Source organism: Apiospora hydei, assembly GCF_038363865.1.
Source record: "Apiospora hydei strain CBS 114990 chromosome Unknown utg000005l_segment0_segment0, whole genome shotgun sequence".
Lineage (NCBI taxonomy): Eukaryota > Fungi > Ascomycota > Sordariomycetes > Amphisphaeriales > Apiosporaceae > Apiospora > Apiospora hydei.
Window position 1 is genome coordinate 2,151,930 of NW_027117364.1, and position 27,604 is coordinate 2,179,533.

General features: G+C 49.1%; 7 protein-coding genes across 7 annotated transcripts; 6 read left to right on the plus strand and 1 right to left on the minus strand.

Moving 5' to 3' along the window:
- Positions 1-45: 45 nt before the first annotated feature.
- On the plus strand, positions 46-1,086 carry PG997_006150 (uncharacterized protein; the record flags this gene model as incomplete). The annotated part of the gene is made up of 2 exons (XM_066810465.1): positions 46-96; positions 154-1,086. The coding sequence occupies 2 exons, from the start codon at positions 46-48 to the stop codon at positions 1,084-1,086; spliced, it is 984 nt and encodes a 327-aa protein (XP_066669388.1).
- A 1,109-nt stretch (positions 1,087-2,195) lies between these two features.
- PG997_006151 (uncharacterized protein) lies at positions 2,196-3,256 on the plus strand (the record flags this gene model as incomplete). Its single annotated transcript, XM_066810466.1, has 2 exons — positions 2,196-2,816; positions 2,891-3,256. 2 exons carry the CDS (start codon positions 2,196-2,198, stop codon positions 3,254-3,256), a joined length of 987 nt encoding a protein of 328 aa, XP_066669389.1.
- A 2,417-nt stretch (positions 3,257-5,673) lies between these two features.
- Positions 5,674-8,389, plus strand: PG997_006152 (uncharacterized protein; the record flags this gene model as incomplete). Its single annotated transcript, XM_066810467.1, has 3 exons — positions 5,674-6,435; positions 6,510-6,746; positions 6,800-8,389. The coding sequence occupies 3 exons, from the start codon at positions 5,674-5,676 to the stop codon at positions 8,387-8,389; spliced, it is 2,589 nt and encodes an 862-aa protein (XP_066669390.1).
- Positions 8,390-9,295: 906 nt separating this feature from the next.
- Positions 9,296-11,163, plus strand: PG997_006153 (uncharacterized protein; the record flags this gene model as incomplete). Its single annotated transcript, XM_066810468.1, has 3 exons — positions 9,296-10,148; positions 10,207-10,544; positions 10,600-11,163. The coding sequence occupies 3 exons, from the start codon at positions 9,296-9,298 to the stop codon at positions 11,161-11,163; spliced, it is 1,755 nt and encodes a 584-aa protein (XP_066669391.1).
- An 805-nt stretch (positions 11,164-11,968) lies between these two features.
- Positions 11,969-13,931, plus strand: PG997_006154 (FAD/NAD(P)-binding domain-containing protein; the record flags this gene model as incomplete). Its single annotated transcript, XM_066810469.1, has 2 exons — positions 11,969-12,114; positions 12,173-13,931. The coding sequence occupies 2 exons, from the start codon at positions 11,969-11,971 to the stop codon at positions 13,929-13,931; spliced, it is 1,905 nt and encodes a 634-aa protein (XP_066669392.1).
- A 579-nt stretch (positions 13,932-14,510) lies between these two features.
- Positions 14,511-16,981, minus strand: PG997_006155 (uncharacterized protein; the record flags this gene model as incomplete). Its single annotated transcript, XM_066810470.1, has 4 exons — positions 14,511-15,277; positions 15,346-15,572; positions 15,644-15,978; positions 16,040-16,981. 4 exons carry the CDS (start codon positions 16,979-16,981, stop codon positions 14,511-14,513), a joined length of 2,271 nt encoding a protein of 756 aa, XP_066669393.1.
- A 2,303-nt stretch (positions 16,982-19,284) lies between these two features.
- Positions 19,285-19,992, plus strand: PG997_006156 (uncharacterized protein; the record flags this gene model as incomplete). The annotated part of the gene is made up of 1 exon (XM_066810471.1): positions 19,285-19,992. The coding sequence occupies one exon, from the start codon at positions 19,285-19,287 to the stop codon at positions 19,990-19,992; it is 708 nt and encodes a 235-aa protein (XP_066669394.1).
- Between the last annotated feature and the right edge of the window lie 7,612 nt (positions 19,993-27,604).

A 27,604-nucleotide genomic window follows, 5' to 3' on the forward strand; every position in this document is an offset into this window, starting at 1 on the left:
TAACACCCTGCTCTCACTCGCATACGCATTCTCTCATTTATCGAAATGCCTCAACTGATGGGAAAGGAGATTGGCCCCATTGGCTTCGGCCTCATGGTATGTTACGAATCGAACCCCGCCATCATCATAGTCGATGAGGTCTAACAAATCCAGGGTCTCACGTGGCGCGCCAACCCATGCTCCGAGGAGCAAGCTTTCGAGACAATGCGCGCGGCACTGGAGAATGGCATGAACTTCTGGAACGGAGGCGAGTTCTACGGAACTCCCGACCACAACAGTCTTACCCTTTTGGATCGCTACTTCGCCAAGTATCCAGAAGATGCCGAGAAGGTCGTGCTCAGCATCAAAGGCGGCATGGGTCCATCTGGCATAGACGGGTCCCCTGAGGGTGTCCGGAGAACCCTGGACAACTGCATCAAGCTCCTGAACGGACGCAAGAAGATTGACATGTTCGAGTATGGCCGCCGAGACCCCAACACACCCCTCGAGGTAACCTTTGGCGTCATCGACAAGGAATACGTCCAGACTGGCAAGATCGGTGGCATCTCGCTGTCCGAAGTCAAGGCGTCAACCGTTCACGAGGCGGCCAAGATCACAAAGATCGTGGCTTGCGAGGTTGAGCTTTCACTGTTCGCAACCGATGTGCTCGACAACGGTGTCGCGGCTGCTTGCGCGGAGCATGGCATCCCCCTCGTTGCCTACTCACCTATCGGCCGTGGCATATTGACGGGTCAGATCAAGTCGTTGGACGACATCCCCCAGGATAGCATGCTGCGCCACTACCCCCGGTTCCAGCCCGATACTTTCCCCATCAACATCCAGCTCGCTCACCAAGTCGAGGAGATGGCCCAGAAAAAGGGCTGCACGTCTGCGCAACTGGCAATCAACTGGACAAGGGCCGTGTCCAAGCGACCTGGCATGCCCGAGATCGTTCCCATTCCCGGAGCTACGACGGCGGACCGCGTGAACGAGAACGCCAAAGTGGTAGAGCTGTCTGAGCAAGACATGAAGGAGCTAGATGAGACTTTGAGCAAGTTCACTCCTGCCGGCGCGCGATACCCTCCCTCTATCCCGATGGAGGGCTAGATCAGGGACACGGGACTCTGCGCATAGTCTGTATTGATTCGTCAGCTTCAGATGATAAATGCATTCAAGCAAAAGCTGGAAAGGGAATATTTCTGATCAGGTCAAGAGAGTTATCCACGTTTTAGATCCAAGGAAATATCCGAAGACTATCCATAGAGGATCCTTTCAGAATTGCAGAATTCTTGTTGGTAGTCATCATAGAAATGGGAGATATACAAGAAGTATAACAGCTTGAACTTACGTGAATATGAGCAAAGCCGCTGGTATGAAGTGATCAACGATTGAGTTGATCCCTGAGCTGAGTTTTACCCAGTAAATTCGTAGGTATTGCCATCTTTGCTGTTGTGGGAGTTGAGAGGAAGTGTACAATCAACGGTCTGGGAAATGAGATGTTGAGATTTTAACCCAGCGCGACCGACCCCACTGTGAGCAGCCGCTGAAGCTCCACTGTTGGCTGTCACCTACCACAGCTACTTTGAGATGTAGGTCTGGAAGACAGCAGCAACGAGACATAAAGCTTGAGGTCAAACAATGTCAAGGCCGATCGGTAGCATATTGCATTAGCACCCAAAGCTCAAAGCATTACACACCCGGTCATAGATAGGACTGAGTACGTCAATCAATGCATTGCTTATGAAGAATACTGGCACACATATCTATCTCGCTTCGTCATGCAAGCGGTGTGTGTAAGTATGTGATGCGTGCCATCCGATATTCTGCGCCTGTTATTAGATGGAATCTTATTGTGTCTGGAACTGTAGGCCACTAGCAGATCTGACAGGAGGCTGATCCCGTGAATTCTACCCTACGTAACTTATATAGGTATATACCAACAAATGGCAATACTTTGTTTTATATAATGCTGGGCGGGATTATCTCTCTGGATGTTTTCTGTACGCTCGAGTAACCATGACCCTTTTGTTGTTTGACATCCCGATTACGAGGTGCTGATGTCTGAATGGTCTAGGTTAATGCAGGGCGCAAACTCTCTCGGTCTTCTGGCGGAAGTCCGAGGTGCAGCTCATGCCACCAACCACTACAGTATCTCCTCAACTTTCAGATAACGACTTCGCAAGCCGTCAAAGTCATTCCAAGATACCTGGGTGAGAATGGTGCCTCCGTTGATCACACTGGAGGAGCACTTCCTCTCTGAGAATGCCGACGATGTGAAGCAGCTGTACTCGGAGCAGTTGGGCAGCATCCCCGGGGTCGCTGAGAAGCTCGCGGACATTGGTCCTATCCGACTCAAGTCGATGGACGAGAACAACATCTTCATGCAGGTCGTCTCCCACGGGCCGGGGGCCATGCGCGTGTCCCAGTGCCAAGCCGCCAACGACCAGCTCGCCGCCGCCGTGCGGGCGCACCCGGACCGCTTCGCCGGCTTCGCGGTGCTGCCCATGGCGGACCCCGACGCGGCCGCGAAGGAGCTGGCCCGGTGCGTGCGGGAGATACAGGGCTTCGTCGGGGCCCTCATCGACAACCGCTCGGGGAATACCTACTACGACGGGCCCGAGTACGACGGCTTCTGGCAGGCTGCCCAGGACCTTGACGTGCCCATCTACTTGCACCCGACCTGGCCGACCCCGGAGCAGACGGATCTTCTATATACGGGCAACTTCGCCAAGTCCGCGACGCTTAGTCTCAGCGCGTCGGGCTGGGGCTGGCACGCGGACGTCGGCCTGCACATTCTTCGCCTCTTCGCCGCGGGGGACGTTCGACCGGTTTCCCCGGTGAGTGGGTTTGGGGATTTATCCATCCTGGGCCATGCGATCTCCATCCCTAAAGAGCAACACTAACACCCAAGCGTCGTAGGCTCAAGATCATTGCGGGCCACATGGGCGAGATGCTGCCGTTCATGCTGCAACGCATCATGCTGCTGTCGCCGCGGTGGGGCGCCCGCGAGCGCCCGTTCCGGGAGGTCTACGACACCAACCTCTGGATCACCACCAGCGGGGTCTGGAGCATCGACCCGATGGCGACCATCCTGCGGAACACCAAGATCGAGAGGATTCTCTACTCCGTCGACTACCCGTTCGCCAAGAACGAAGACGGGCTTAGGTTCATGCAAGACCTGGAACAGAGCGGGTTGGTAACACCCGAGCAGCTGGAGTGTATCGCGTACAGGAACTCGGAGGAACTCCTCAAATTGAAGGTCAAGTCCCGAGAGTGAGGTTGTATGTAGGTATCTAGATGGATACATATCAGAAAGGCATGCGACTCATCTTACCAACAACCCGGCTGCGAATGCGGCTGTGGATGACTGAAGGCTCCTCCTAATGTTCATTTCCAGAGGTCCCTTGTCTGCACCCGCTTCTTATCTAGTCAAGGCCTAACGGCACTTACTCTTGGCATCTGGAGCCTTGCGATGCAGTGTGGCCTTGATACAACATGTTGAAACAAATCCGGAGGCAGTCCCGTTTTCGCGAGTCCACTCTCCCTGTAATTCTCCTTTTCTTGCACCGGGGTATTCTTGTGCGTGTAGAGATGCTTGAGCTGCGCAAGTTTGCGCAAGGTCCCCATGTGTTCCCATGTGGAAACATCGCCCTCATCGCTGCTTCGTGCTAGGCGATGGAGCCATCCCTTTTAGCGTCCCGCTGGCCTAACTCAATATCAAGCGAGGCCGACAGTTTGATTTGCGATAGGCAGGTAGGCCCGTTTGTGTGGATTATATGGCCAAGCGGCCCAATGACTAAGTAGGTAGAGGTAGTAGCACTATTGGATGGGACGTTTGATAGTACAGTAGTATAGCCAAGCCCCCGTGTATCTCGTCACCGATGCCGTCGTCCTGTCCTGCAAGATACGAGAACAGAATCAGCCCGTGGGAATCGCCGGCACGGAATGCTTGCTACTATTGGAAGTATGCGAAAGCGACAATGCAGTGTATGTTGTGTGGTGGCTGCGTACCTGCAAGTGCCGGGTTTATCGCCCAACATCATTGGCATTAATCAATGACAAACGGGTGCTCGGACTCTTTCTGGGCTACAAGGTCCTCACTTCCACACCCTCCAGGGCAGAAATCGGAGCGCCCAGGCGTCTTAAGCCGTTCAGCAGTAGGCTGGCAGGGTTCCTGGAGAACATTCAGCCCGAATGTGCATGTTTTGCATTTATTCTGACATGCAGTTACCCTTTCGGAATACTTTTCCTTCTCTTACCTACTTGTAACCTCGATCATGCATTAGGCATAGGTAGGTACTTACTTTTGCAGGAGTTTAGTTCTATGGACCGAACACGGGCACCTGTGCATTACGTGCTTAATTGTGCCGCATAGTGAGCTCATAAAAAACCATCTCAGTTCATCTCGTCTAAACTCAACCGTCCCCAGCGCGCATGGCTTGATTGCGATGCATCTCCACAAGTGAAAAGGAACGTCCCGTCACCTACTGAAGAAGAAGCCACCAAGGGTGCCGAGTTCAGCCGTGCTACGCACCTAAAACCAACGAATTGCCGGAGCGGGTGAGATTCGAGAACCTGGCTTGTTGTGAGAAATCTCAACTCTTCCACATACGAGTAAACGCTTCGAGCCGAGCTTGCCCGGTTGCAGCCTAGCATCGTCCCGAATGGTTAAATAACTCGTAAGTGCAATTACGATCCAGGCACCACAGTCCCAAAGAGGCCCCAAGAGGCCCCAAGAGGCCCCAAGAGGCACCAAGAGGCCAGGGCTGGCCAGGGATTCGAGCTGAGCGAGCGGGTCGAGACCAGGAACTGAGAACGTGCGTGGAGGGGTCATCCATCGCAATATCCTTTGTTCTTTTCCCTGCTGCCCCCCAATCAGCTAAGAAGAAAAGCGACTGGGATAGGCCCCCGTCTGCCTGTGCTCCATCCGGCCAACGACCTGCTGCTTGAACGCCCAATCACGGGGCTCCTTGAACCTGCAAATCTCCAGATACACTGACAGGCCCTCTCCGACAGGAAAGCTGGAGGGTGTGGGAGATCATCCCCTATCAGGAATCGGGATCGCGCAGAGTTGGCAGAAGTAAGAAAGAAAGACGGGCCAGGCTTCGTTGTCCGTTTGCATTCCCTTCATTTTACGACCAGGGCCTCCAACCATGCCGACGCGATCCGCATAGCTTCAGACCTCGAGCTTCCATAGTGCCAGGTTTGCTCGCGACTGGATTGCCCACTCCATATTAGCCTTGTCGAAGCCGGCATCGAGCCCTCACTCCCTCTTTCTCGATACTTACATGAATTGCGATCCGAGTCTCCGTCCCGCCCTCGCTTGATAGCTACCCGCACCGCCTGCTGAGCTTCTCGACCCTGCCGCATTACGCATCGCGAACTCTGCAACGCCGGGAAAAAGAAACGTTATGAGCTGACGGCATCAGCGAGAGACGAGGTGGTCGATTCAATCACAAACCGCCCTTCTAAGACAAGCCCCTAATTTTTGGAGGAGGTGGCTATTGGTCAAATTGCAGAAAACCGCGGGCGACTTGTCGCAAGCACTCACTCAGGTCCAAGCCCAAGACACAATTCTCGTTCATTTATTCGCGACGCGCTTGCGAAAAAGCAAACCTTCTAAGCCCTGCAATCGACGCAGGCTGCAGCCCACGACTCGCTGAGTGGGTCAAGTACTACCAAATGATTGCCAATATGGCCATGCAGGCAGTGGCAGACGTTTCTAAAGACCGTGGCCATGGCAAGTCGGGGTCGACGGGCTCTGCTCGCTCGATCCCGCACCCGTCGATGCCGGCTTCGCCTACTTTAACAAACCCCGACATGATCTTGCCCGACTGGGACCCCGGAAACGTCTCCTCGCCAGACAGGTCGCAATCGCCTCTCATGATGTGGAAAAGTGCGAATGGCTTCGACATGAACCAGTTCGATCTTGGCGCACCCGCCTTTCCGGCCGCTCCTATCACCCCCACGACTCCCATCATATACGGCAATGGCACCATGCTGTCAGATATCGGCGAGGTTACGGAGAATGAAAGTACAGTCGGCGGTCCTGGTGCGCGACGGGCGAGTTCCGTCTATAGTCTTCAGCAACCAGAGGCGATGAATATGGTGTACGAGACACTGAGGAAGAAGCATTCAGGGCAGACCATACTATCCCGAGATCGCGACCGGCGTTTTTCGATGGATTCAACAAGCACAATCACCAATGGAGACAATCACAGGGTGTTTGCAGATTTTGACGACACAGCCAGTGTCGACGATAGCGTTTTCCAGGGCGACGACGAAGAGAGCAATGCTGCATCATACGCGTACGACGAGGCCTCGATAACTGGAGATGAGACCCCTACCACCCAGGAATTTAGCGAGACTTTTACTCCGACGCAGGAGGACCGATACTCGACAGTCCTGAGTCGGAGAGCCGAGCAAATTCTGGCGAATGCGAAAAGGAGGCTCACGGTAAGTGCTGGTGGTTATTCTGCATGCAAATATGCGCTTGCGCTGCGAGCTGTTGTGCTAACCGTCAAACATAGACGATGGAGGGGAACCTTAACCGTGCCAGAACGTCCATGTCTTCATATGGATCAGACTCTACGCCCTCGCCATCTTTTCAACGACCTGTTACCGCAATACACAGCACTAATGAATCTACCGGGCCGAAGAACCCCCGCGGGCACAGCCGCATCTCGAGCGAGAATAACGTTCCGACCGAGGGCAAGTCAGCCCCCATGTTCTCCCCCGAGCGTCGAGCGCGCTGGGCACAGCAGGCGGTTATAGGCGACCTCTGAAAGGATCACGAAGCGCTGAATATATGCCGCCAGAGGACCCTTTCCTGGAGGAGGACGAGGAGGAGGAAGAGGGAAGCCCGAAGGTCTCGCTCTATGGCAACCAAACGTTTGCGAAGAGCAAGGCTTCACTGCACGACACTAAAGTCGTCCTGGAGCCTTTGGACGAGGATGAAGTGCCCCAAAATCTCGAAAATGCTCGAGCTAGTATTGAAAGTTCAAAGCTCGAGTCCTTCCTCAGTCCTACATTTGGCTCGTTCAATGAAAAGGGCCTGAGAAGATCTGCCTCTACCGCACAGATGCGAGAGCTGAAGGACCATATGACAGACCCAAAAGGGCGACTCTCTGCTCTGCGAGACCAGGCTCGCGAGGACAACATGAAACGCCGAAGTCTATCAAGCCTGCGAACGCCAAGCCCATTTACTCATGCTCGTGTCGAGCAATGGTACGCAGCCACCAACGGCGATACTGAGCAAGCGGACGCATTGAGTGAGAATGCGGCATCGGTTAACGGCAAAACGACTCCCGCTCAAGAAGAGGATACCAAGGCAAGGGTCGTCAGCGGGTTATCAGATGAGATATCTGTTTACACCGACCTTGAAGAGCCATACTCGCCAAAAACAAAGCTTGCCCCGGCGGAAATACACGTTCAATCCCCGAGCAAAACAGGACTTGAATTCGATGACGACGACGATTTGCAGACGGAGGACGGCTATGAAGATGAGGCAGGCGATGGCTTTGTGGATGTAGTCGACCTCGACAGTGAAAGCGGCGAGTCATCTTACCACGATTCCGTCCAAAACCAGATGTCGCATGAAGACCGTGAAGATGCCTTCGACTATGAGCACTTCTTTCTGCATAGTGCTATGGGGAGCATGACCCAAAGGCGAATGCTGCAGAAGGGCAACCGGGACAGCTACAGCTCCGAGTACTCCGAGGACTCGGTCGAAACCGCTCGTGGACCTTTGGTGGTCACCAAGCGCGGACGTAGGCGAGGGAGCGACGTATCCGTATCTAGCACTGATTCCTTTGCTACGGCAACCGAGGGGAGGCTCACAAGGGCTGAAACCTCAGCTGCCGAGGAATCTCCCGAGGAAACCATGCCCGAGAGGTCGCGTTCCCATTCACCCGAGGGGGCCAAGCGTCTTACGTTCGGCTTCAGCAGCATCGCTGGCGATACCACCATGGAGCAAGTGCAGCAGCGCGCTTCCATTCATCAGCGTCCCGCGACCAGCACGGCCGCCTATAAGCATCGCCCTGGAGCTGCTTCAATAAGTTCGACTGGTACTACCCGCAGCTCCCCAGTGGTGCACCAATCAAGATCCAATGGTGTCTTGACGCCCGGAGCATCACCCAGGGAATCGCCAGATCAGGGCCTTAAGCAGATATCCGAGAGCCTTATGAGCGAAACGGCGAGCATATGCGAAAGTGTGCAGGGCGGCGACCAACAAGCCATAGAAATGCTGCCCAAGGAGGACCAGATCCTCGTCCAAAGACTGGTTGCGAGCCTCGGCAAATGCGTGCTCGGTATAACTGAGAACGGTCGAGCAAGCAGCGAGAGCAGACTCTACCGGCGGCGAATCGACCTTGCCAGAAAAATTCTCGAAGGAGTGGAACCGCGCACATAATTTCTAATGTTTATCAACAATATATACAACAGGCGACTTCGGACGTGCTGAGGGAGAGACGAAAAAGAGCGTGGGCCTTTTGGATGGACTTTGGCCACCACGGTGACACCCCCAGCGCTCATGTCCCAGGACACGATTTCCCATGTTTTCCTCGATTTTCTTTGTTCTCCGACACCATGTATTATGAGCATGAGACATGCGGATCCGGTTTCGATGCCGGGCGGCGGAATACTTGTGCTTGTCTTTTGTTTTCCCCGGAGTTTCTCGGGCGCCCGAGACCCTTGGCTTGACCAGGGAGGGACATATGGGCCAAAAGAAAGCGGCGCGGAAGGCTGCTGTTCACATACCTACCCATCTTTTACATTCTTCGATACCCTGGGTTACGGAGCTATTACCGCTATGTCATCTGGATAGTCTCGCGCCTATCCAAATGTAGTCGGTCCCAATGGCTCTCTTCCTGTAAATATTTATATATTCTATAACCAACTAAGTTATCTATCCATCTACCCACCCACTTCGGTGGACAGTCCAAGACTCGATTGGCCAATACTCCGTGCCTTTTGCTCCTACGTGACGCGAGGCGTTGGCCCCGAGGCTTTTCGCAGCTTCAGCTGATTAAGTACGGTAGATCGCTTGTAGGTATGACATTTGTACCCCACATGGCCTGAACCCCACTGGGCGGTTTTCCCTATCAGATTGAAAATTACCCCACGGTACTTGTCACTCCCCCGAAAAAAAGTGCCCCTCCATGGATTCTACTATTTGATAGAATTCTGAAGCGGTTCCGGAGGGCGACATGATCTGAAGATTGAGCCTTGACCTCACATTCTTCATCATCAAGGGCTTGGATCAATTCACTGTCGACACCACGCCCGCGGCCTGCATTTGCCAACCACTTTGACCGAAATGACTACGAAGCCGGTTATCGGCCTGTTGGGCGGCGGCCAGCTGGGCCGCATGCTCTGCGAATCGGCTGGTCCCCTGGGCTACCAGATCGCCATATTGGACGAGGAGAACTCTCCCGCCAAGCAGGCCAATCACAACGATCTACACGTCACTGGCTCCTTCAAGGATCCGGCCAAGATCAAGCTGTTGGCTTCGCGCTCCGACGTCTTGACCGTAGAAATCGAGCACGTCGACACCCAAGTCTTGGAAGAGATCGCCACCGTTGGTGTCGATGTCACCAATGCCGACGGTGCTGTGACCAAGAAGAAGGTCCCCGTCCACCCGGACTGGAAGACGATACGGCTCATCCAGGACAAGTACGAACAGAAGGAGTACCTCGGCAAGAAGGGCATCCCCATTGCCGAGCAGATGGCCATTGCGGATGCGGGTGCTGATCGCAAGGCTTCCCTGCAGGAGGCCACCACCAAGTACGGCTTCCCGTACATGCTCAAGGGCGCCAAGGGCTCCTACGACGGAAGGGGCAACTTCAAGGTTCGAAGCCCCGAGGACTTCGAGACCGCCATCCAGCAGATGGGCGACCAGCCGCTCTACGCGGAGCGCTGGGTGCCCTTCGAGATGGAGCTGGCTGTCATGGTTGTGCGAACTGAGGACGATGCGGGCAAGCTCCAGAAGGTGATGCCGTACCCCGTGGTCGAGACCATCCACGAGGACAGCGTCTGCACCAAGGTCTTCTTCCCACCCAGGAACGTGGCAGACGATATGCAGGCACGCGCCCAGAAGATTGCGTGCGACGTAGTGTCCCATCTCTGGGGTCGGGGTGTGTTTGCTGTTGAGATGTTCCTGCTTAAGGACGGTAAGTTCTGACGCTATTGATCCAAGACTTGGGCAATATACTCATCCATTTATTCCAGGCCAGGTTATAGTCAACGAGATTGCCCCGCGACCTCATAACAGTGGGCACTACACGATAGAAGCTGTTCCTCAGATGTCACAGTACAAGGCACAACTGTGCGCCATCATGAACGACTTCCCAAAGGATTTCGAGGTTGTGCCCAGAGTGCCTTCAGCACTTATGGTGAACATCCTCGGCGGTGCCAAGCCAACATCCCATGGCGAACTGGCCGAGTTATCAAGGAAGTTGAGTAACCGGTCAATGGATGTCTACCTCCACGACTACGGCAAGCAATCGAAGCCGGGAAGAAAAATCGGCCACGTTACAGCCATTGGCTACTCGTCCATCTCCAAACTTGTGGAGATGGCGCAACCGTTGATTGCGAGTGCCGACAAGATCCGGGCGGAACGAGTTGGTGAAGCCGCACCTGCGGGGCCAACATCGCTATCACCCAAGGCTGCCCCCTCTGGTGGCCGTCACGATGGGCAGTGACAGCGACCTTCCGGTGTTGACTGCCGGGCTCAAGATCCTTGACCAATTCAATGTGCCATACGAGGTTCGAATCACTTCAGCCCACCGCACGCCACACCACATGATGAAGTTTGCGGCGGAAATGGCACAGGGAGGAGTCAAGGTTATCATTGCCGCAGCAGGCGGCGCCGCTCACCTGCCCGGCATGGTGGCGTCCGAGGTACACCTTCCTGTCATCGGCGTTCCCGTCAAAGCGTCGGTCCTGGATGGGGTAGACAGCCTCTACTCGATTGTGCAAATGCCCCGCGGCATCCCCTGTGCTACGGTGGGTATTGGAAACTCGACCAATGCTGCCTTGTTGGCTATCCGAATCCTGGGCACGACGTACCCCGAATACGCTGCGCAGATGAAGGCTTATCAGACCAAGATGAAAGACGAAGTCCTGGAGAAGGATCTGAAGCTGTCCTCGGACGGCTGGCAGAAGTATCTGGAGGCCAAGAAGTGAGGAGTGCCCCGTTACTGAACGGAGGAATCCAAATCCCCCTGGCTCCCGAATGAAGTAGCTGTATATAACCTGCTCTCATAAAATATCTAGACACTGGTTCACATCCATGGGTACTGAGCAGATGACGACGGCGAGCGACTATAGTCTACCGGTTATGTGCTCACGGCGGACGAGTATTACTCGGTTCTTCAATATCAACATTGCAGAAAGCTGGAACCACGGTCGACGAAAGTCGCTAAACCCAAAGAGCTGTACCGATTGTGTTGGCAGCTGTTTTTATCGTACACGGGGCAGGCATTGTTATGATGGTGTCCTGGAACAAGAACCCCACAGACCCTAATCCGATCTTGGTTAAGCCGATGCGCCTGTAGCAGATCTTGGTAGATCGCCGCATGATGGCCTGCGAGATCGGGTTGTACCAAGATCTGGATGGCGGTCTGCAGGGGACCATTAATGACCATTATGCTGTACCTGCGGTCTCGAAATCCATCACCAAATTTTGGCATTCGTTCTCGTTCTGGCTAATTGATTCCTAGCTATTTAAGCGCTATGCCATGGCGCCGATGGACCGCATTCAAAGTTACAGTGGTGCAAAGGCTAAAAGCAATGTCCTTTGGGGCCTTCAGACCAATGACGTATGGTATTCGAATCAAGGGGTCATTACATAACGTCGATATCAGCAAACAGGGTATGCCCGCTGGCACTCGAAATGGTTGAAATAGTCGTCTAAATAGAGCGGTTCCCTGCTGCACCTTGTCGTGTCGTAGGAACTAATTGGTTTTACACGCATACCCTTCCCATCTTCATGGCGAGTGCACCGTTCGATCGTGACATAGAACGAGACAGTGCCGCCGGAGCCATGGCTCAAAACGGGCAACATGATGGGGGCCTGCAGAGCTCCCAAGACGGAAAGCCAAAGAGGGTGCTCATAGTCGGCGCCGGAGCTGCTGGGTAAGTTGGGCTGCCAAAACTTATACCCTCATACTGTATACTGATCTGAGGTCTGAAGCATGTCCGCGGCATACCACCTCACCCAGCAGCCAGGCCAGTTTGATGTCACCCTTATCGATGCCGTCGACTACTGCGGCGGCCAGGCCTTCTCCATCCCGCTGGACAAGGACCGCCACGGGGCCTCGTGGTGCAACCAGGGCGTCCAGGGCGGCTCCTACATCTTCCACCACACCGCCACCATGTTCGCGCGCCAGGGGTTCCGCGCCGACCCCGTCGAGCTGCAAGTCTCCTTCGGCAAGGACGAGCAGTTCTGGACCAACGTGTTCCCCACGCAGCTGCTCGCGCGCCACCAGAAGGAGATCGGCCGCCTCGTGACCTACCTCAGGATCATGCGCTGGTTCGAGGTCTTCTTCGCGCTGCTGCCGCTCCGGCTCGTCTTCAGGCTCGGCGGCTTCTCCGACGAGTTCACCAACACCATCGCCCTGCCCATGACGGCCCTGTTCCTCGGCACCGGCAACGCCACGCCCGAGGTCCCTGCCATCATGTTCGAGCGCCTCTGCACCTCGCCCACGTACGGCATGTGGTACAAGCCCGACAAGCACACCGTCGTCAGCAACCAGCCGCCCATGATCGTCTTCCCGAAGCTGTCCGACTTCTACAGCACCTGGAAGGACGACCTCGTCGCGCGGGGCGTCACCGTCCGCCTGTCCACCGAGCTGACCGAGATCGTCCAGCGCGACAAGCACGGCGTCGTCGTCAAGCTGAAGTCCCGCACCCCGGCGTCGGACCACCACAACCCCGCGGGCGGCGATCCGGACGAGCCCGCCGATGAGGAGACGTACGACGAGCTTATCCTCTGCTGCCTCGCCGACACGGCCAAAAAGGTGCTGGGCAACACGGCGAGCTGGCGGGAGAAGAAGGTGCTGGGCTCGGCCAAGTTCAGCGATGACATCACCATCACCCACAACGACGCCGACTACATGAAGCGGCACTACGAGAACTTCTACCGCGAGGACCTGGCCGTCGCCAAGACAACATCGCACTCCAACGGCAACAGCAGTAGCGATGTGGAAGATTACCAGTCCCGCCTGGACTGGGCCGCAGACAACTTCCGCCCCATGTACTATATCAAGATGTACCCCTCGGACCGCTCCAAACTAGAAATGTGCTTCGACACCTCCAACTACCAAAGCCAGTTTCCCGAAAAAGTCCCCTTCGAGCAGCACGTCTTCCAGACCATTTACCTGAACAAGGCGCGGGACTCGCACCTCTGGTCCGACGCCGAGATCGACGAGTCCAAAGTCATCCGCAAGGACTGGTGGCACCAGCTCTGCCACGGCTACACCCACTACCTCTTCGTGGTCCCCTGGGTCATGTTCCTGCAGGCCAAGCGCCGCGTCCGCTTCGCCGGGTCCTGGACCCTCGTCAACGCCCACGAGGTTGCCATCCTGTCCGGCCTCGCCGCCGCCGTCGACCTCGGCGCCGAGTACCCCGAGGACCTCGAGCACGACCGCTTCGCGTTCCTGTGCTTCCGGCTGTACTACCTGCTCGCGTATGGCAAGTGGTACCGTCGCCGCCACACTTCTTCTAAGAACAAGAAGCCGAATGCTTCCTCTACTAATAAGGCCAATGGCGACGCCGGGCTGAGTCAAAAAGCCAAGGACGGCCAAAGTTGGGCCACTGGTCTCTACGGCAGCGTCTACAAAGGTCCCGGTGTTTCCGAGACGGCGCGTTCCGTCTGGAAGGAGGACATGAAGAAGGGTCTTAGCACGGATAATCTGGCCGAGAAGAACGCATCGGGCCGGAGCCAGCCGTGAGAAGTCGGCTCTTCGAAGTCGCTCGATAAGGGGGACACTAGTGAGGTGCAGGTTTAAGCTATGTCAATAACGTGTGGTCAAATTTAATTTAACGCGAGGAAGATCAGAATAGCAAGTGTTGATAGAAAAACTCTTGGGTGGAAGATATTCAACTGCGAGTCATTGCACCCGTGGTTTCACATTTTACTTTGGTGTCATTACTACTGTAGCGTGTTATCAAGTGTTTGATCTTGGGTAAATCATGCTTTGAGGATGAATAGAGCTCGTTGTTTGACTGAAGTCTGTCAAAATGTTCTTTTCCTGTTTTAACACACAAGTCGCTGCGTCGCTCACTCCGTGCGCTTGCAACTCCTATCCGCTAATCGTATTCCTCGTTTATCCATCCATGCGCCATTCCTGACAGCGCCCCTGAAAAGCACTACACTGTTTACGGCACCTCTCATTAGTCAACCCCTCAGCTCCAGTGCTCATCAACAGGTATAGGGTATTTGTACATCGTATATGATCCATGAAATCTTATACTGGGTTTCCCCTGTTTCCCAATGGCTCCTTTCTCGTTCGAATTTCGACCTGTCCAGCTCAAGGAATCGTCGGCACCAAGGTAACAATGACCCAGTGCGCCACGGCGCGCTCGTCCTTGAGCGGCGTCCAGTGAACCACGAACGCCTCGTCGCCGCGGAACTTGGCGCTGCGCCGCGTCTGCAGCCGGAGGTCGACGCTGACGGGGTGGCCGGCGCGGATGCAGCTGCGGACCCGGTTCTTGTAGTCGCCCGCGGCTGACGCCGCCGGGCTGATCATGCAGCTCTTGAGATACTTGAAGACGTCGGACCCGACCATCGATCTCTCGTGGCTGCTCGTCCTGCTCGCACTGTGACTACCATCGAGCGCCACCGTGCTGCTATTATTGCTGTACCCGGCGGGGTGCAGCACATCCGCGACCCCCTGCGAGTAGAAGTGCACGACGAAAGAGTCGGCGCGCACTACAATGTACTTGGAGTAGGCCGTGTAGAACTCCTTGATCTGGGTCGGCAGGTCCTGGCCCTCCATCCGGCCCAACACATCTTGCTCCATACCGCCGCCTCCCGCTACGCCCACGTCAAATGAGGTTACGGTCTTAAGCGGGTTGGGGTTGCTGTCGTTGCGCAAACCAAGAGCGCGGAGTAGGGTTCGCGAGAAGGAGGTCCGGGGTTGCATTTGGTTGTGGCTGGCCCGGCTCTGCTCGTTCCCGTCGGATTTCGACGTCGATAGCACGCGCATCACGTCGGCGCTGTTGTGGATCGTGCTGGAGCAGTTGATCTGCCCGCCAAGCCAGAAGGCCACCTCGCCGCCCTCACCTACGAGCGGAGCTTCAATGGGATGTTAGTCTCAAACAGATATGAAATGGCTAGGCCAAGGGTCTTCCTTCTCGACTTACCAATATAGAGCAGGTTCCAGAACGGGTCTCCGTTCTTCTTATAGTTGAGCAGCAGCTCAACCGCTTCCCTACCCTCTATCATCGCGTTCCTCAGGCGCCGCACCGGGACGGGATCGGTGAGCTTCCCCTGCAAAAACCGGCAGTTTCGCGATATGATTTCCGTGCGACTATAGCCAGTGACCTTGATCAGACCATCCGAAGCAAATACAACGGGGTTGTCGGCGAGACTATAATACCGCATTGTATTAGTACGTTCAACTCAGAACGAGACAAAGCAGCCTCTAACCAATATACGCACCCTGGGTTCGTTAAGCAAAAACAGTCACCAAGCCCCTGGAATTTGGAACGGTCATTCGCCAATGCCTTACTCGCGTTCAGCGTAAGTTGGTGGTTAACAAATCGTGGATATATGTCCGTGAAGACCAATTGCTCCACCAGTACTTCCATCTCCGTGAAGAGGGCTTCCATCGCTGGCAGCTTCGTCATGACGATCGATTTCATCCTCTTGTGCACTTCTTTCAGCAGTTTCCCGGGCACGTTGAGCTGATGTGGCGACTGATGCGTCATATAAGTCTTGTGGATGCCCGTCATAATATCTGCAAGCTGGTTCAAGGTCGTATGGTATTGTTCAATCTGAGCCATTGTTAGCAACGCGACACCATGGTGCCAATAAGATCATGTTCGGCCAACATACTTTTGCCAGAAACTCGACATTTTCACTGCATACCCGGTTCTCGCTGAACTTCAGAAGATGATGTGCTGTAGCGGGATTATGCAGCACGACTTGGAAAACCTGCTGGCTGAAGAAATCGGGTAGGCGGCTTGAACCGCCGCTGCTCAGACTCCCATTTTGCGAGGGAGGTTTCTTTATCGTCACACTCGGCCTCCTCCCCGACATGCCTGACATGCCCGACATTATAGAACTGCCTCCATTTTCAGCCACGTGGGCGTCGCCGTTGAATTCGACCCAGTCGCCATTCTCGTCAACGTAAGGAAGCACATGTACCGATGGATTCCGCAAGGGAGATTGATGCCTGCTGTTGTTTTCAAGACGACCAAACTGTCCCATTCCTTGTACCGGGTGTGAACGAGCCTGTGAAGGGGTCTTGGGCCGCTTGACAGTCGAAGTGTAGCTGGCGGGCACGGAGAGGCGGGACGAGATGCTGGAGTAGCTGTTTCTCCGACGAGTCTCATATTGAGAGACAGCGTCTTCGTCCAGGCGAAGGAGCGCAACCGGTGTCGAGCTCATGCTTCGGTCAGGCTTCGAGTCGCTTTCCAGATCTTCGCCGCGAACGCTTCTCGTGTTTGAGACGCCCGGGAGGGCTGTGGTATATGTTTCATATGGGGGCTTGGTAGCCTCGGAGCCGATTCTACCACTGCTTGTCGGTTTAGCGGCGAAGAGGGGGTGTGTCTCAAATTCGTTCCGCGGCTGCAGGTCGCTATGTTCACTAGAGCGCGTTCGGCTCATCATACTTCGGGGGCGCTCAATAATGGAGGATTGTCTCCTCGGAATGCGGATCAAGCCGTTCTCTACCCTGGGCAACTCCTTGGAGGCACGTAATCGGGCTTCTCTCAACCGAGCGGTTGAATCTCGCTGTGAGGATGACTCCGAGTCGGCCGTATCGTATTGAGCCATGCTGGAAAGAGGCCTGGTCATGCTAGTACCGCGATATTCTGAGGCTACAGATTTGGATCGAGAGGCGAGTCCGGATGCCCTATGCGGTTTCTGGGACAGAGAAAGTGAGCTGCAGCGCTGGCCAGCGTATGTGATACCAAAGCTCCCTCTGCCTACGATGGCCTGCTGTGCGGCTGCAATGGACCCGGCTGCGCTGCGATCCGTGAAGACTAGTTGAATCGGCGACCCCGGTTCGACATTTCTGCTGTCGCCATTTGCTTGAGGCGGGCGGTCCGCAACATCCTGGCCATGCCAAGCCACTTCTTCTGTCTGCACTGGAAAGCCATCGGCAGCCATCGCAGCATAAGTAAATATGAGAAGGAACAGGTGCCTATGCGATTTGACGGATTCTGGTGTTCATGACGACACGCATCTAGCAAAAGCAGGCGGCATGTAAATGAGTAAGGTAAATAAAACCCAAACAGTTCCACAGGGGCTAGGAAGGGGAAGAAAAGAAAACAAGATGAAGAGGCAGGATGTGATAAAAAGCAACACATGGAACCAATGGTGGTGCAGTCCGGTGATGCGGCCACTTCATAAGGTTGTTAGCGAGATCACCATTATGTGTAGCTTGGGTCGGCATCCCTATGATTGGAAGCCTAGGGCACTTTCATAGGACTGCATCTTGATGCATTGGGATATGCCAATCATGCACAGAGTTCCGCGTTGACTAGTAGCAAACACCTACCCTCGCGGCTTTTCACTTCCATGAGGATCATCACGGGCTTCATGGGAAACCTTAATGCTTGTCGCGTCCTGATAGGTCTAGACAGTATGGCGCCCTCAGCCATCGTAGGGACCAGCCCGCCAAGAGCCAACTCTGGACAAATCAATGATGTGGGGGACGCGGCATAGTCGGTAGCCATCATACCAAGCGCGATGCTGATCGCTGCCCGCCAGTGCCATTCGACTTCTGATTTGGTATCCGACCCAAGCGGGAGAGAGGGCAAGGGGCAATAAGGGGCGCAGAACCCTTGACGATTGCGGGGGAAAGGGTGCCCAACAAGCTGTTTTGACTTTCCTGGGCCCGTGACGGCTATTGAGTTCAAGAAGAAAACAGAAAGAAGAAGAAAAAGCAACGCGAACAGCCGAGTTTCTCCTTTAAGGTTGTTCCTGCTGAAAACCGTTCCCGTGTAATATTTATGTAGCTGACCGACGAGGTACTGTGCATAGAATGCAATGCAAATGCATCACTGATACTGACAATGCAGCCTCGTGGGCAGGCAGTTCGTCCATACCTCCGAAAGAAGGTTCATGGAAAGCCACGAAGGATTAAATACCTGTAGCGGCTCGTTCCGGTTCTGACTGCATTGCTTGTCTCTCTTTACCTCTTGGGTAGCGTAACGCCCAGGTCCAACAGGGAAACACGTCCTGACTCCTGAGGAGGCGCCCGAGTGGGTTGATGCAGCAGAGCGCAGCCAGGAGCGAAGCAGCGAATCATTGGCAGTCGGTCACGGAGGACAATTGACTTCAGTTGGAAACCAGACCATGGTCTTCTTCTTGACGCGCTCGCGCCCGCGCCCTCTCTCAAGCGCTGGGCGGTTAGAGTCGAAGGGACCTGACCTGAAGCATTGATGGGAAACCTGATTGTGGCGTGAAGGAGAGCGTGTGGTGAAAGGGCCCATTGGATTAAGCGCCTGGATTGTCGTTGAAGAAGTGTCAACCAGTCGATCTCTTTGTCTTGGAGCCATGCGTGACAACGGACGGGGCACGGGCCACCACAACCGCCGCCATCTGGTTGGTTCAGACGTCTCGAGAGGTGCCCGATTTAGAACCTCGTTTGTTTCAGCAGAGGCGATTGGTAAAAAGAGCTCTCGAATGGTCTCTTGGTCTCTTTGTTGGTTGAAAAAAACCTTCGTCCATCATGGCATGAATGGGCGAGGTCAACTCATTTATATGGCTTCGAGGCCCGCTCGTCGTTGGTCATCTAACTTGTGCCTTCTGCATCTATCTCTTCCCTAACCGTCTTTTCCTTTTGACTCGGTTTCCTTCTTACAAGCAACAGCATACTCGACCAGGCACTGAGTGTCAGTCATCGGGCCTTTCCCCAGTCACATTCTCACGATACATTCATTATTACTATCTCTCATTAATTCTTGCTGATACCTACACAGCACTTGGTTAAATTCATCCTGTGAAAAGAATACCAAGAAATCCAAAAAGTCCCAACAGAAGAGACTCCCAGTACTCTGTACCATTTCATCTTTACGACGTTCTTTATTCGCGTACTACCTTTAATCTGCCAACTCCCTCAACACACCAAGATGGGTTATACAGATACCGCCTTCGAGATGGGCAAGTCCCATGCCAAAAGCAAAGTAACGGCTACCGCTACAACCTTCGCCAGGAAGCAGGTGATGGACAAGGGCTTCCAAGTCATCAACCCGGCCCAAAAGTTTGAACTTGTGGCGCGTTGGATCGCCCGCGGCCTGCAGTTGATCTTCGCCCTCATCGTCGTCGGCTTCTACGCCCACCGTGTCGACGAGGACCGCAAGGCCGGCAAGCCTCAGTCGGCCGCCTGGTGCTTCGCCGTCTTTACCGCTGGCATCTCGAGTATCACGACCGTGGTCTACAGCATCCCGTTCGTCATCAAGTCCGCAAGACTCTGGTCCTTTGATCTGTTCTTGTTCATCCTGTGGATCGCCACCTTTGGCACCTTCGCCGGCATCTTCCTCAAGCGCGAGAGCGGCACCAAATACGAGGGCACCAGCGTCCGCGCCATGAAGGTTGCCGTATGGCTTGATCTGGTCAACTGTATTTTCTGGCTCATCACCGGCGTCTATGGTTTCTGCCGCACCTTCTGTTCCAAGTGGTTCGGCGACAAGATCGACCGCGTATTCAAGAAGGGCGAGAAGAAAGTGGGCGAGGGGATTGATATGGGCTTCGACGGAGCTCGAGATGGAGTTCGAGGCGCATTCTCGGAAAAGAAGCAGCCCATGCCGACCCAGCCCCCAGAGGTTTACATGGTGTAATCCAGGACGGCTGTAGCCCGGTGCCAGCGTCTCTTGGAAATATCGTTTGTTGCATAGATGAAGGCGCTTGGCGTTTCCCTAAACATTTGGAGTTCACGGGGAATTATATAAATAATGCATATTTCATACTGGTTGCACAACTGTCCCAAATCGTCAGCAAATCCGATACGCCCCTCGTAAGTGCCCTTTACGAATGACAACATGTCCATGGGACCCAGAGATGTGTGAATGCGGATACAGCAGTGGCAAAGTGATTTTCGTGGTTCGTGAGGAGTGGGGGGCAACGGCCCCCGGGAATGTAGTGAGACGATGCCGCGCTATCTTAATACCCGACCTGCCGACAGTGGTGAGTGGTCAAGACGACCTGCCGGGCTCGTACATAGAGATGCGGACATAATCTGGTTGAGACTCTTTGCCGCCTCCGTTGGCCGTGCCTACGCTATCGGTCGCTCTCCCCAAATCTGTTTTGGGGTAGCTCTCGATCAGTTTGATAACGAAAAGCCATGCAGGAGTACATCGGAATGTCTCGTCCGCCATTTGGAGTACTTTAGTTCAGTGTAAGTGGCACCGAGCTCATACCATAGCGAGTTGCTATGGAATGCATCCATGATGGAAGATAGGGCGGGCGGTTGGTTCACGTGCAAAAAAGGAACAGGGTGACACGAGCCCAGTCCAGTGATAAAGCGTTGGAATGTTTTAGGCAGGTAAGTCGAAATGCGGGGTGGATGTATTGGATTGTCAGCCTACATACAGCACACTGAGTATGATGTGTACCTAGGTATGTAGGTTGCGTGCCGGCTTCCGTTGATTGAGTGCGAGTAAGAAGCAATAACGGATGGTTCTGCTGTGCTGGCTGAGGCTGTGATAGATATAGTCATGCACTTGATGCAATGCAACCCGAGACCTGACTTAACATGTCTTTGCTGTAGGTACACCGAACGAACTGCATGCAAGGAACACGAGCACGATAGTATGCGACTCGGTTGTGCCTTTTTTCCGCAGGGACTTACGTACGCAGACAGTGGGCTAATTTACCCGCCATCGATCAACTGATTGGATCTGGCATCTCAGAAAACGACGATCTTGCATTGCACGAGGAACGGAGCCTTGCCAATCTTCCGCCAAGCGCAAGCACAGCGCCAGTCAGCGGCTGAAGCGGCTCAGCTTCCTGTGCAGTACTTATGGTTCCTAAGGTTGATAAAAGCTAGCTCGGCACTAGGTATTAATATCGGCCCCTCTATTATATCAGTGTGAAAAGGGCCTTTTTTTAACTAAATAAGGTAATTATAATCCTTTACTTTTATTATTAATTAAATATATTAATTTATTATTTTTTATTATTAAAATAACGTTTTACTTTATTATATACGTTTAATAATAAAGCTTTTAATAGCTTTTTTAAAATAGCTTTTTACGTAACGTATAATATTATTTTTAACGTTTATTTTAATAAGTTTTTTATATAATAGTTTTATTTTAATTAAGCTTTTATTTAATCTTAACGTGGTTTATTATTAAGCGGGCTATATTATTAAGCGGGCCACTTTTTCTATACCTCACTACTTTTATATAAATTAATTTAATTATAACGCTTTAAATTAATTAAAATTACTCGCTATCGGAATCGCTATTTAATTTTACGTTTTTTTCACATGTTCGCGCATTATAACCTGTCTCGCCGCAGACACCGTAGCGCCTTCCACCGGTCGCCCTCCGCTTCGACGGACCCCCTATTTTACCCTTATTAGTCGCTTAACGCTTCTTTTTTACCTTTTCGTTCTGTAGCTCTTGTGATTCCTGTATAGTAAGGGCCCCTCTAAGCTGGACACGTGATTTTTTAGCTTTCCGGCGCTTCGAAAGTATTAAATTAGCCTCTTTTAATATATATATTTAATCGCGTAAAAGAGTTATTTTATAGGCTATTTAGTTTATAATATTTAAAATTAACGTTAAGGAGCTTCTTTAATAAGTAAAGACCTTATTTTTAATAAAAATAAAGTGTTTAATTATTTATTAAAGGTTAAACAGCGTTTAAAGGTTATAAGTATTAGCCGTTCTTAGATACGACGAGTTAAATATAAGCGTTTAAAGACGCACATTTAGTTTATTAATTACCTCGTTCGGGTTATAAGGTATTAAACTAAATACGTTAAATTTAAATTTAATGTTATTTTCCGTAAAAATAATAAAATACGTAGCTTTAAAGGCGATAAAGAACTTTAGCTTCGTAATATAATTTATCGACGCCTTAATAAACAGCTCGATTTCCTTCGAATACGCGCGCTTTAACGGCGAATAAAGTGCTATATCTAATAATTAAAGCAGGTAAAAAGAATAAGGAGGTATATTAAGCGTAATAATATCGTTATCTTTATAATATACCTCGAACTGCGCCGAAATATAACTTTTATAGCCGTTAAAAATTAAAAAGTAATAGCGACCCTTCGTTCGCGACTTAGTATATTTATCGAAATATTTAATTTAATTTAAGCTTATCTCGTTATCGGTTTAACCGTTAAAAGTAGGTTTAATTATTTAATCGCCCGGTAAATCGTATTCGCGAGCTTAATTTATAAAGTAATATTAGCTTTAAATAATTAAAAACGGCGGAATATATTAACTTTAAGAATTAATACATTTAATAGCCGTCGACTATTCTCGATTACTAAGTTAAACTAATTTCGCTTTCTCACGCCGATCGGCGCGTATTATAACGAGTATTAACTCGATTATACTTATTATAAAGCCGGTCTTATTAAAATTAAAAATGTTTTTATTAAAGATACCGTATTTCGCCTTAATATTTACGACTAGCTTAAACTAGCCGAAAATAACACTTAAATTTTTATAAAGAGCCCTCTAATAATCGTATCGACGATTTATTCGAGTTTTAAGGTCCGGGTTCCGATTAATAAAACGCTTAACCCAGTGCTTACCAACGCGGTCGCCGCCGCGCGACGCGGTAAAAAAATTAGCTATATCTCTCACAATACTAAAATTAAGAGGCATCCCTCGAGTATTTAAATTAATTATATAATTACGAAACACCTCTTTTTTTATTAGATTTAATTTATATTATGGGTGTCGAATTTCGCGTCGTAAGGTTCGGCCGTTAATTCGGTAATTTAAAGTAATTTAAGGGACGTTATATATATTCGTAGTAGCTCGTTCGCTTAAATTATTAAAACGATTTTATCTTCTTTAAATTAAATCGGCATTATAATTATAAAGATATTACGTGTTAAAGTTTAAGTGTATTAAAAACTAAAAAAAGTAGCCCGTTTAATAATATAGCCCGCTTAATAGTAAACCACGTTATATTAAATTTATAATTTAAAAAAATTAAAAAAAAACTTATTAAAATCGGTGAGCTTTTTTTAAACCACCGGCTATTTAATAAGCTTTATTAAGAGGTTTACTTAATAAATTTATTAATATAATTTATATATTATATTAACGTGGTTTATTACCGAGTCGTTTATATTACTAAGTCGCTCACTTTTCTACTCGACTTATTTTATTAAACTTTAATACGTAATAACTTTATAATTATAATGCTTAATTTATTTTAAGAAGAGCGAATTGTTTTAGTAATTTAAATAACGCGAAACTCTTTAAACCGTTTAAATTAAAAGCACGCTGCCGTTACGTACGACGTCTTATATAAAACTTTACGCGACCGAATATACGGCTGAACTCTACGACGCGATACCCGAAATTTATAATATAAATTAAATCTAATTAAAAAAGAGGTGCTTCGTAATTATATAATCGATTTAAATACTCGAGGGATGCCTTTTAATATTAATATTATAGGAGATATGGCTAATCTTTTTACCGCGTCGCGCGGCGGCGAACGCGTCGGTAAACACTAGGTTAAGCGCTTTATTAACCGGAACCCGGACCTTAAGACTTAAATAAACCGTCGGTACGATTACTAAAAGGCTCTCTATAAAAATTTAAACGTTATTTCCGGTTAGTTTAAATTAATTATAAATATTAAAGTTAAATACGGTATCGTTAACGAGAATATATAGAATTTCGACGAGACCGGCTTTATAATAAGTATAATTAAATTAACCCTCGTCGTAATACGCGCCGATCGGCGTGAGAAAACGAAATCGGTTTAGCTTAACAATCGAGAATAATCAACGGCGATTAAATGTATTAATTCGTAAAGCTAATATATCCCGCCGTTCTTAATCGTTTAAAGTTAATATCACCTCGCGAACTAGTCGCGCGAATGCGATTTATCGGGCGATTAAGTAATTAAACCGATTTTTAATAGCTAAACCGATAATAAAATAAGCTTAGATTAAATTAAGCACTTCGATAAATATATTAAATCGCGAATAAAAAGTCGCTACCGCCTCTTAATTCTTAACGGCTACGAGAGCTATATTTCGGCCGAATTCGAGGTATATTATTAAAATAACGACATTATTACTATTAGTATATCTCTTTATTTATCGCACCTATTTTAACCTCTCGATATAACACTTTATTCGCCCTTAAAACGCGCGTATTCGAAGGAAATCGAGCTATTTATTAAGGCCTCGATAAACTACATTATAAAGCTCGAGTTTTTTATCGCGTTTAAAGCTACACATTTCGCTATTTTTACGAAAATTAACATTAAATTTAAATTTAACGTATCCGGCTTAGTACCTTATAACCCGAACGAAATAATTAATAAGCTAAATATATATCTTTAAACGCTTACACTTAGCCCGTCGCGTTTAAAAACGGCTAGCACTTACGACCTTTAAACGCTATTTAACTCGTAATAAACGACTAAACACTTTATTTATATTAAAAAGCGAGTCTTTACTTATTAAAAAAGCTCTCCGACGCCGATTTTAAATATAATAAACTAAATAACGAAAGGTATATATATAATTATATATAAAATAACTTTTATAAAAATCGGATACGTATTTTAAAAGAGGCTAATTTAGCCCTTTCAAAGCGCCGAAAAGCTAAGAAGTCGCGAGTCCAGCTTAAAAAAACCCTTACTATTTAGGAATCTCAAGCGCTGCAAGACGAAAAGGTAAAAGGGAAGCGTTTAGCGACCGGCGAAGGCGAAAATAGAGGTTCGTCAAAGCGGCGCGCGACGGGCGGCAGGCGCTATAGCATTTACGGCGAAACAGGTCATAATACGCGAATATATAAAAAAGATATAAAATTAAATAGCGATTCCGATAGCGAGTAATTTTAATTAATTTAATATATTATAATTAAATTAATTTATATAAAAATATCGAGAAGTAATAAAAGTGGGCGACTTAGTAATATAAGCGACTCGGTAATAAACCACGTTAACCTTATTATTAACTTTACGTATAATTAATTTAAATACCTCTTTTTCTTTTTTTATTATTTTATATAATTATATTAACGTGGTTTATTATTAAGTGGCCCGTATTATTAAGTAGTTCACTTTTATTACTTCTCGACACTTTTATAAAAGTTATTTTAACCACGACGCTTTAAATTAATTAAATTTACTCGCTATTTAATTCGCTACGCGATTCTATATGCTTTTTATATGTTCGCGCATTATGGCCTGTCTCGCCGCATATCCCACAGCGCCTGCCGCCCGTCGCGCGCCTCTTCGATAAACCACCATTTTCGCCTTTATCAGTCGCTGGCCGCTTCCCTTTTACCTTCTCGTCCTACAGCTTTCGAGATTCCTCAATAGTAAAGGCTCTTCTAAGCTAGACTCGCGACTTTTTAGCTCTCCGGCGCTTTGAAAAGGCTAAATTATCCTCTTTTAAAGTACGCATTCGATTATGCATAAAGGTTATTTTATAGGCTATTTTAATTATACCCTTCGCTATTTAATTTACCGTATTTAAAATCGGCGTTAAAAAGTTTCTTTATTAAATAAACACCCTCTTTTTAATATAAATAGAGTGCTTAGTTATTTATTAAAGGTTAAACGGCGTTTAAAAGTCGTAAGTATTAGCCGTCCCTAAATAAAATAAGCTAAGTATAAGCGTTTAAAGACGCACATTTAATTTATTAATTACCTCGTTCGAGTTATAAAGTACTAAGCCGAATGCGTTAAATTTAAATTTAATATTAGCTTTCGTAAAAATAGCGAAATATGCAGCTTTAAACGTGATAAAAAACTCGAGCTTTATAATATAATTTATCGAGGCCTTAATAAATAGCTCGATTTCCTTCGAATAAACACGCTTTAAAGGCGAATAAAATATTAAATCGAGAGGTTAAAATAAGTGCGATAAATAAAGAAGTATATTAATAGTAATAATATTATTATCTTAATAATATACCTCGAATTCGGCCGAAATATAACTCTTATAACCGTTAAGAATTAAGAGGCGGTAGCGATTTTTCGTTTATAATTTAATATATTTATTAAAGTGTTTAATTTAATCTAAGCTTATTTTATTATCGGTTTATTTATTAAAAGTCGGTTTAATTACTTAATCGCTTAATAAGTTATTTTCGCGCGATTAATTCACGAGGTAATATTAATTTTAAACGATTAAAAAAGGCGGAATACACTAGCTTTACGAATTAATATAATTAATCGCCGTCGACTATTCCCGATTATTAAGCTAGACCGACTTCGCCTTCCCACGCTAATCGGCGCGTATTACAATAAGGGTTAACTCGATTATATTTATTATAAAGCCGGTCTCGTCGAAATTCTATATATCTTTATTTAAAATACCGTATTTAGCCTTTATATTCGCGATTAGCTTAAACTAGCCGGAAATAACGTTTAAATCCTCGTAAAAAGCCTTTTAATAATCGTATCGACGATTTATTCTAATTTTAAAGTCTAAGTTACGGTTAATAAATCGCTTAACCTAGTGCTTATTAACGCGTTCGCCGCCGCGCGACGCGGTAAAGAGATTAGCCATATTTTCCACACTAGCGATCTTAGGAAACATTCCGCGGGTATCTAAATTAATTATATGCTTACGAAGCACCTTTTTTTTATTCGTATTTAATTTATACCGTGAGTGTTAAATATCGCGTCGTAGGGTTCGGCCGTGGATTCGGTAACGTAAAATAATTTTAAGAACGTCGTATACTTTTATAGCATCTCTTTTACTTAATAAATTTAAAGGCTTTCGTATCGCTTAAATAATTAAACCGATCCGGTTTTTTTAAATTAAATTAAGTATTATAATTATAAAGTTATTACGCGTTAAAGTTTAATAAAAATCGAGAAGTAATAAGGGTAAACTACTTAATAATATAAACCACTTAATAATAAACCACGTTACTTTTTTATATAATATTATTAAATTATAATATATTAATAATTATTAATTATAAGCGAAATTAACTTTTATTAATTATTAAAAAAAAACTTTATAATAATATAAAATAATATGTTCTTAATACGAAAATAATAGGCCGAATATCTTATTTTATCTAATTAATTAATGTTATTAAAGTTATTAGCTTCAATGCCTAACGCCGCGCTAAGTTTTATTATCTTTGCGAACCATATGGTGGCACTATCAATGGTGCGTAGGCGACAGCGACCACTAAACGGTCGGTGCATGATCGTTTCTTGTGGGTGGTCGGCACACCGCCGCCGGGCGACCCAGCTACAGTGACGCAATGC